At 33.3% G+C, this 9,657-nt stretch overlaps 2 protein-coding genes across 3 annotated transcripts; one reads left to right on the top strand and one right to left on the bottom strand.

Annotated features, from left to right (window-relative positions):
* Positions 1-1,071: 1,071 nt before the first annotated feature.
* On the top strand, positions 1,072-3,416 carry LOC11406234 (uncharacterized). 2 transcript variants are annotated; one of them, XM_003608422.4, is made up of 3 exons: positions 1,072-1,463; positions 2,250-2,393; positions 2,722-3,416. In XM_003608422.4, the coding sequence occupies exons 2-3, from the start codon at positions 2,313-2,315 to the stop codon at positions 3,247-3,249; spliced, it is 609 nt and encodes a 202-aa protein (XP_003608470.1). In that variant the 5' UTR covers positions 1,072-1,463; positions 2,250-2,312; the 3' UTR covers positions 3,250-3,416. The 2 variants fall into 2 exon arrangements, with proteins under 2 accessions (XP_003608470.1, XP_039689924.1); XM_039833990.1 differs by lacking the exon at positions 1,072-1,463 and having other exon boundaries at positions 1,829-2,393.
* A 1,505-nt stretch (positions 3,417-4,921) lies between these two features.
* LOC11406233 (BTB/POZ domain-containing protein SR1IP1) lies at positions 4,922-9,311 on the bottom strand. The gene is made up of 5 exons (XM_003608421.4): positions 9,025-9,311; positions 8,839-8,908; positions 7,921-8,547; positions 6,611-7,135; positions 4,922-5,756 (listed from the first exon to the last, which is right to left on the bottom strand). The coding sequence occupies exons 1-5, from the start codon at positions 9,042-9,044 to the stop codon at positions 5,211-5,213; spliced, it is 1,788 nt and encodes a 595-aa protein (XP_003608469.2). The 5' UTR covers positions 9,045-9,311; the 3' UTR covers positions 4,922-5,210.
* Positions 9,312-9,657: the final 346 nt, after the last annotated feature.

Genomic DNA, 9,657 nt, shown 5'->3' with positions numbered 1-9,657 from the left:
GTAAAGATGTGATGTCAAATTTCTATTTGTGTGGTTGATCTTGGCCTAATGTGACGATCTTCGACTTCCCTCATAACCAAACTATGGTATTTGAGCTGATGCTTTGACTGACTCGTTGTATCGTAAGTCTTCATAATCAAGGCGATTAGGGGACTGTCCCATTGATGGAGCAAGCTCGAGGGGGAATATCCACTCTGAGAATGGATGAACTCACACTATATGAGTATATTATTGGTATTTTAAATGTTATTTTAAATGTACGCAAGGGTGTCACCTTGAATGAAAAAATGAATGTTGCACAACATATAAGTGAGAGAGTTCATATACTTAATTAAAGTTTTAGATAAAAATATAGTGTCAAATTCTTTTTGTGTAGTTGTTCTTAACTCAATGTGATAATCTACGAGCTCCACTCATAACCGGGAGCTAACACCCACGTGGCCAGTTAACATGGATAATCATTGAACTTGGCCTTCCTAGAGTAATGCTGAAACCCCATCTAATAGCATATTTTTGTACAGTACAGGTACGAAATATCCATAATTGATGATTCACTATTTACTCCATAAATGTCAATAGAATCCAACAAAAGAATTCAAAATGAGATAAGCCCCATGATATTTTGCCCCCCTTTCATTTATTATTATGTATATGAAAACTGAAAAACCTAAGGTTAGATTTGAATTAAAATCCTAAGGCCACTTATACTACTAGATTGGACATTTTCAAGATATACCCATTTATTGTACGGTCAGGATCTATCTGTCGGTTATTTAAGCTCCTTCACAAAGACATAAGCTTCAATAATTCAATATATAATATAATGTAACACAATTTGTTTAATATTAATACAACTGAGCATGACCAATTATTTAATGATATAGAAATTTGAGGTGCATGTGATTCAACTTAGCAAGCTATGCTGTTATGTTGATGATTTGTCTAGAGAAAACCAAGACCTTGTGATCCTAAAAAAAAAAAAAAATTATAATAATATAAATTTTATATCATAGTAGTGCTAATAATGCGTGTATTAATTTATTTCCCTATCTTTACTGTTACTACTAATTTAATATATCTACATTGCTGGACCTGTCTGAGGCATCTCTTCACAAAAATGGAATCACATTGGTCAAGTCACTGAGATTTGTTTGGCATGCTTCTTCTAACCCCTCATGCAATATACCACTTCGTTTTCTGTGTCTTTAAAGGGAAAAAAAGAATCTTAAATTCTTACATAACAGTTTTGTTTTGTTTAATCTCCAACAGTATATAATAGCCAGAGCTTGATGGGGAATGTGAGAGCATATTAGCAGAGTTTTCATCAAATTTTAAAAAGGTTGTCCCTCAAGTTTTTTTGAAAAGATTAAGGAAGAGTTTCTTGCTTTTTCTTCAGAGATCTTCTTGTTCTGTTGTTTTCTTGTTCTGCAGAAAATTGTGATATATACTTCAATTCTTACAAGGTTAGAACCTATATTTCATTTCTTTCTTCTACCTTATGCTATGGAATTATGTTATGTGCTTTCTTATTTTCTAACTTGACTTTTGTTTCATGTTTTGCTTTAAATTTTTCACAGTTATATCATGTCATTTGTGTGATAGTTTTGTTTTGTTTCATGCATGATGAATATGGTTTGGCATGATGCAATGTCAATGCCTAGAATCTAAAAAACTATACAAAATTGCATTGTATAAAACTCTCTTATCCTTTTAAAACTTTAGAGTAATAGAAAAGGTTGTCTGCGTCTAACAAAGTAGAAATTCATCATGAAGAGCTGCAAAATTAAATTAAATAATATAATGTATCAGATGCCAAGAATGAGAGAGAATATAACTATAATGATGTTGCATCTTCAAGCATCCTTTTTAAATTGAGTATATGAAAAGAAGAGAAAAATGTTGCCTTGTGATCATACATTCAAATATTTCAATAATTGAAAGAATAGTTTGAGAAATGACATCATATACACATAAGAGAAGCTATTATTATGGTAGGAAAATACTAACAGGTAAAGTTGTCGGGAGATATTTTTTATTTTTTTGATGAGTTTCATTCAAATGTGGTCCAAAGTATTGGAAGGAGACAAATTATACTAAAAGGAAGTAGATGCCATCATTTTGTGCCAATGTTTCAAGAATCAATTAGACCATAAATATTTATGTGCTTTCCTAGAATCAATCCTATTTTCTATATAAATAACTCTATTCTCTTAGAATTTTCCTCATTTAAGCTTAACCTGTGTATGAAGGTAAACTTGGGACAAAGAAGGTTCAAAACTAGTTAGCCTCTATAGAAACTAAATTGATCATTGATGGAGAAGCTTGTTAGGTCATGTGACAAAGAATACATGAGGATGGCCATGTTAAAGCATGAAGAAACTTTCAAACAACAGGTACTTCTATATCTATTCCTCCACGTTATTCTTTCTATAAGTATTAGTAGTTCAAGGTATTTGATGTCTCCATTACTGATATTGAAGTTGCATATGTCTTTGCTATAACTTATACTGACCAATGCAGCTTCAATCATAGTCAAAAACTCATAGACATCAAAAAAATTGATGTCACGACCAATATTGAAGCTGCATCGGCCATTTGATGTCTATGCGAGTCTGTGACTATGATTGAAGTTGCATCAGTCGTTCTTGAATGCACACTGGCAAACATAGAACTTTTTTTAAAACCATACGTCAATTGAGTGTTGCGAGAATTTTCTTTCAGGTATACGAGCTTCATCGGTTGTATCGAATACAAAAGATACTGATGCAAAATATGGAGGCAAGAAGAGGAGTTGAAGTAAAAGAACAAGAATGGTACTTCAAGAATGCAATTAGTTTAACTCAAAATGCTAATCATCATCATAAAGGTGGACAAGAAAAGACTCAAATCAAATTTGATCTTGAAAGGCCTGCAGAGGAGCACACTGCAGAATCAGATGACGAGGGGCTAGAGATCATCGACGAGACTGAAATTGAGCTGACATTAGGCCCGTCGAGTTATAACCGTAGCAAGAAAATTGAAACACCACTAACTTCAGAATCAGGACATAGTTTGTCTTCATCTTCAACTGGATCAAGTGATATAAACAAAACAAGAAGATGGAGGACACATCATAGCAATGGAATGAAAAGAGAAGAACCAAGTGGAATTATCAGAAACAGTAGTTTTGGTATTGAAGAACAATTAAGACAAGAGAGATTAAAACAATCACCTTGGTTTTTTCAAGTGATGAATCTGAACATGACTTAAAAAAGGGAAGAAAAAAATATATGTTAAGGTCAATGTGATATATTTAAATTTTCTGTTAGCTAACTTTTGTGAATGATGTTTGTATTGTGTGGAGTTTGGAAATGTTGTGTCAATTGTTATCAAGTATGGTGGGGTTTGATATGTCACGCATTAACACCACTATTTTACTTTGTGCACTGATACATTACTATTCACAAGTCACATGCCACTGATATTTTTTAGGTCCACAAGGTTCTAACATTCCATGTCACTATCCTTCCATGGATATTAAATTCTTAACAGTTTATCACCTAAGGAAGAACTTATTTACAGTTTTATTTGAATTTATCTTGCAACATAAGTAACATTTGTTTAAGTGTATGCTTGATAGAATTATGACCTGTTAATGACTGTTTTAGACTTATATTTAATTAAATACTTTAAAAATAGGTTATAAAAATATATATATATATATATATATATATATTTATGAAAATCGTCTAATCATGTTACTAGCCAACAAGAAGTTGGAGAACTAGTGCTTGTCTGCTATCAAATGAGCATAAGATTCCGTACCAAATATTATTAGGTTTGTCCCAAAATATGTATTAAATTAATTACTAAATTTGATGTCCTTATAGGATATGCATGAATTGAAACCAAACCATGATCTCTTTCATTTTTGGATGATAGACATTATTAATACAGACAGTGCTAGGTTGTCACTTGAATATAATCACATTTCTAAAAAGCTTTTTATCCTAAAGGACTCAATAATTTAAAACATACCCCACTAACTGCTGTTATCATACATTGTATTCTTCCAGGGATCTTATGGTCATTGGAAATATATAGTGCCATTGCACAATGTACACTGTTAAAGTTTATGGTCGACCCGCGTAATATTGAAAATGGGATTCTCTGCATTCACGCAGCCAAGTTGTTGCGAATCTAGACTATTTGATTTCCTGTTTAAGACCTTTTTTCACAAAATCAAAATATAAGCTGTTCGATATCATGTGACTGCGTAGATACAGGGTTATCCCGACTACTCCTAACATTTATGAACTCATTCAAATTTTTATAAAGTTGTGCTTTGGTTACATTACACCAATAATCCTTGAATTATAAATTTTCAATTTTCAGCAAGAAGCTATGTATGATATGACACTTTAAATATGAGAGAATTCAATGAGAATCTCTTACCTTTTTAAGTTTGACACTTTCAAATATGCTTTCATTTGTTGCTTGCAAAGAAGGTATATTCTGGTACATGAAATTTTATATTGACTGAATTTACATGGTAGATCAGAAGAGCAATGATTTTTCAAATGATAACAGATATTGAGTTGATTTTATTCTTCTTGTTAAAAACAATAATGTCCCTACTCACAGGCTAGATTACAAAGCAATCAATAGAAAATTCGTATTATTTTTTCACCAACCTTAAAAAAATTCATTTTCTTTTTTGTTGATAGTTTTTATTTTGATAGAATACAAATTACATATGGTTTTATCTTGACACAAGGATCATAAAAGATAATTGCATAACACTGCCAGCAAGACTTATCTTGTTTACATGGCCCTCAAAGTAAAGACAGGCTTGTGCCACTGCCAACAGATTCAGAACCATATATAGCTATGAAAATCATTGAAAATAAGAAGAGAAGAGAGAAAACAGAACTATTACTTGTTTCTGAAGTATATGTAGTGTTTTTATTTTTCATTCAAAAGTATATGTAATACAAGGAGAAACCAAAGGCACACCCTACAGAAAAATACCAATAGCTTTAGAAAAATATTACTAGTCACTAGTTCACACTTCTTGTAATACTAACATACTATCGTTTGTAATTCCAAAAAAGATACTAACAACATAATAACATACTATCGTTTCCCATGCATAATAACACGCACAACATAATAATACTAACATACTATCACTTGTAATTCCAAAAAAGATAAAAACATCTTGCACAAAATCAGGATATGGAGTAGCGTCGAATCTTGTCTAGTTGTATGCGATCTTTGGGACGTATGACAGGATGAGCACGTTGAAAAGGAGAAAGACGGCCAAGTTTTCTGGAAACTGAGTTTAGGAATGATTTTCTAGGCAAAGGAGGCTTATCAGCTGAAGGTGAAGAAACGTTTAACAAAGGACTATTAATAGGTGATTCAAGTACTGTACTTTTTTCCATCTCTTTTATTTTTATTTTAAGTTTCACTATCTCTAATTTCAGTTCTTCATTTTCTCTTCTTAATTTGGAAACCTCATTAGTAGCCGGATAAAGCTCAGATGAGTATACATTCCTCTTGTCAGGCGTTGAAGGCGAATCTGAACCTACGCTGCCAGTGCCATCCATGTTGTCGCGAAGACGTTGCTGTTCATAATAGAGAATTTGAGCCACATTTTGGGCAGGAAGCCTGTTGTTTTGTGCAGCATGTGTTCGCGCCTCTCGCGATAGCTTCTGGAAATCCATCATGCTGCAAACTTTCTTTCTGTCTGTGTCGCTTACAAATGGATGTGCCTGAGAATTTTGAATTCTAACTTTATTAGCATTGGTTTGTAATAAGAATTTTATATATGAGAAGAATTCTAGAGTTAAGTCATTGATTTCAAGGATAGTACAACTGTAAGTTCAATTCTGTTATGTGGCAAATAAACTGTGATTGCATCAAATCAAAGCTAGCTCAATTGTTCATCATATTGTGTGCTTGTTCAAACATAGAAGTTATATCAGTAGGAGGTTTCTATCAGTAATGAGTAAATTAATAATGCTTCGTAAATACATGGTCTCTACATAATTATCTCTTTTATTAATGATTAGTTAGAACATAAAGTTTAATTAAAATATAATAGTTTATGTTATTTGGGACATAAACATATTAAAAAAAGCCAGTACAATTATTACAACAAAGTTGTGTTATTCTGACACTCAAGTTATTCGACGACAATTTAGATGGTTAAAACAGAATATATATGTGCTTAATTGTTAATTAAATTGACAAGGTGGTGCCACAACTCATTAATCATCATCCGAATACAATTAACCTTGACTTTGAACGTCGTTAACTATGATTTTCAGGTGTTCAAATATATACAACATATTCATTATTAACCATCTAATCTGTGTTCGCATATAGATGGTTTTTCAGTTGTTCAAGATATTTATTAACCACAATTTGTGTTCAAAAATCGTGGTTAAGCATGATGGTTAATGAGTTAAACACCTTGTTATACTCATTAATCGTCTACTGAATATAATTAGCCACATATTTGAACTGCTTTAACCATATAAATTGTTGTTGTAAATTAATGTCAAATTTGTATGTAAAAATATAATTTCTTTTACAATGCAACCATATTAGTATAGAACTGTACCTTAAGATAGATGTCTATGGCTCTATACATTCCATCTTCTGTTGTTCTTGATTTTTCAGGCATTAATTCAGCAAGACAGATAAACTTTGGAACTGATAAATTTCTATCAGTAGCTATTTCAGCAAGGTAACTCTCCAATAACTTTCCAACCCGAAAAATATCCCTTTGGGGAGAAGAATAATATTCATCATCTGCATTGTAATGATTTTCAACTTCAGATTCAAGGTAATTCATCATGATTCTTTGCACTGTTTCTACATCAAACGATGTGTCGCCGCTAAATGAAGGAAAAAGAAGATCATCCAAAACAGCCTGTCCTAATTGCATGGCTATCCTTCTCTCCAAATCAAACCTGCAAGCAACAGTTGTCTCAAGATATATTGCTGCCTTAAGCCATAGTGAAAGAAAGCTGACAGATATTGCATTCTTCTCCCTTGGCATAAGGCTCACTAGTATCTCTAAAATAAGTCTCTTCTCATGCTCTTCATGTGCTTCTATATCCTTCCTTCCCTTTCCAAATATCTCCTGCTCCACAAAAGAGTCAAGATTCATCAGTATGTAAAACGAGTTTAATATCATATATCCTAACTGTATAAAAAAAAGTTTTAGACATGCATCTAATTATATTTTATCTAAAATAGTGGACAAATATCTGTGTGATAAGATTTGATTAGATGTATGTGTCAAACTGTTTTAACAAGACTAGTGTTAGGAGTCTCATATTCGATGAGATAAAGCCTAAATATAAGTTTATAAGTGAGGTCGATCTTCACCTTACAAGTTGGTTTTGAAAGGGTCGAGTTAGGCTCAACCCAAAATTTTAAGATGGTATCAGAGCCTATTCATATCTGTCGGGCCCCTTGCTACCATGTCACACCAGTATCAAGCCACCAGTGTCACACTCTCAATGTCCAAAATTTAAAGATGACAGTCCTTCCCTTACAAGCTGGTTTTGTAAGGGTTGAGTTAGGCCCAACCCAAAATTTTAAGCTGGTATCAGAGCATATCCAAGATCCGTTGGCCACTTGCTACCAGGTCACAGGCATCGAGCCACCTGTGTCATGCTCTAGATGTCCGTTTTTGGGTGTGAAAGGGGTGGGGTGTTCTGTGTGTGTTAAGAGTCTCACATCGGATACAATATGACCTGAAAATACCTTTATAAGGTGGGATGTTAGGTTACAATCCAAATGTCCACTATCAGGCTACTCAGGTCACAATCCAGATGTCCAATCCTGAGTCTCATATTCGATGAATTAAAACCTAAAACAAAACTGATATGAAAATTTTCCTTCTTTAGTAAAGGGACTTACCAAACCTCTCAGAGATTTCTGTGAATAAAGCATTATAATAGGACCAATACCACAATTTTTAAACCCTCTAGCCATCATTGCAATTAGAACTCTTTGGAAAAAGTCAATTTTAAGAACTGTTAGATCTTCAGCCCACCAATCAACAGCTGGCCTTTGGTGAGAAGCAGCGGAAGAATTCATCACTCTTTCATTGCTACTACCATCACTTCTACCAGATGAACCAAACTGACTCTCCTTGGAAGCTATGAAGGCTATTGCATCTATGCATCTGCTAACTAATTTTGCTTTCTCTGCAATTGGAAGAAGTGTTTCTGATGTATGTAAGATGGATATTGCCCCTGACATGCTCTTGAGTGCAACTTCATTCAAGTAAGAATCAGTTCTTCCTACCAAATTTCCGACCGAATAATCTTCTGTCATTTCAAGATACTCGGCTACACATCGAAGCATAGCGATGTTTTCGACGCTTATTTCGAAGTTTATCCCGTAACAGAACTTTGCTGCTAGTTCAAATGCTTCTGATCCACCAGGGACATCGATGAGTTCAATTAATGGAACATCATCAACAGCATCACTAGATTCTGAAATGAGCTTCCTTATGTATCCACTTTTTGAAATTAATGGAAACTGCAAATTACGTTAGAGTTATGAAAAATAATTCAATAAACAGCTTAAAGTACTATGTCTATACATATATCACTTATATTTTCCTATTACTATTCTTGATAAAAAAAGAAAAAAGAAAATACTAAGAATTGCATGAACAACCAATATGCGGAGTCAACTAAATAGATCAAACGACATCATAATGTTGTATCATAAAAAAAGCAAAGAATTGATTGAAAAAACAGAACCAAGTACTAGAATTCATTACTCTCCATTTAGTTAGTAAGTTTGATATTTGAGTTTGTTGACTACCTTGTGTAACGAATAGGAAGCTTCGCCAATTTGAATAGCGACATCACTTGGAATCTCCTGGGAGTAATTCCTGTGATAAGTGGTTCAATTCAAAGGCTTTCAGTAATTTTCATCATATCCAAGAAAAAGTTAATATTAGCATCGGCAAATGCATGTTATAAGAGTTTTAGAAAACCAGAAGCATACCATTCACTTGTTCTCTTCATGGCACTAGGAATGGCTCCTCCTTCCCGCAACCACGGAGGGTTTTATGTATCCGAGACTGCAATGCGACCGTGATTAAGGCTGTATTGTATTGGCTGCATTTGATCGCAATTTTCTGCAATATATGTATTTTGTGCTGAGTGGTGTGTGCTTTTATGAGAGTTTGAGTGGAAAAAGTAATGAATGATATTGTTGCATGTTAAATGATTGGGGTTTAACGGGGTTTTACTTTTTTTTTTTAAGTTGTAAAGTCACTTTCATCCACAAAAACACAAAAGTGTCATGCCCATTTTCCTTTACATGAATTGATTTGCCTGTAATTTCAGCCAGATTCTGCTAAACGTGTGAGTGTGACCAAAAGCAAAGGAAATTATTAACAAGAAAACAATGGAAGGAAATTGTGCTAGACTGAAATGCAGTAATAATAGACATACAGATTCATCCAAATTCCTAAAAATGTGGAACCTGCCAACAAAGAAAATGGTTTATGGACCCAAAATAATTAAAGCTAAAGCTTTTATCATTCAATAACAAGTCAGTCCAAATTTTTAGTTAGAATTATTTAAATAAATGAGTCAGATTCAATTCATCTAATTTTTTCACAAGTCAAACTCA

The sequence above is a fragment of the Medicago truncatula genome, chromosome 4, assembly GCF_003473485.1.
Source record: "Medicago truncatula cultivar Jemalong A17 chromosome 4, MtrunA17r5.0-ANR, whole genome shotgun sequence".
Taxonomy (NCBI): domain Eukaryota; kingdom Viridiplantae; phylum Streptophyta; class Magnoliopsida; order Fabales; family Fabaceae; genus Medicago; species Medicago truncatula.
Note: the sequence above shows the minus strand (reverse complement) of the source record. Positions and strands in the feature narration are given on the sequence as shown.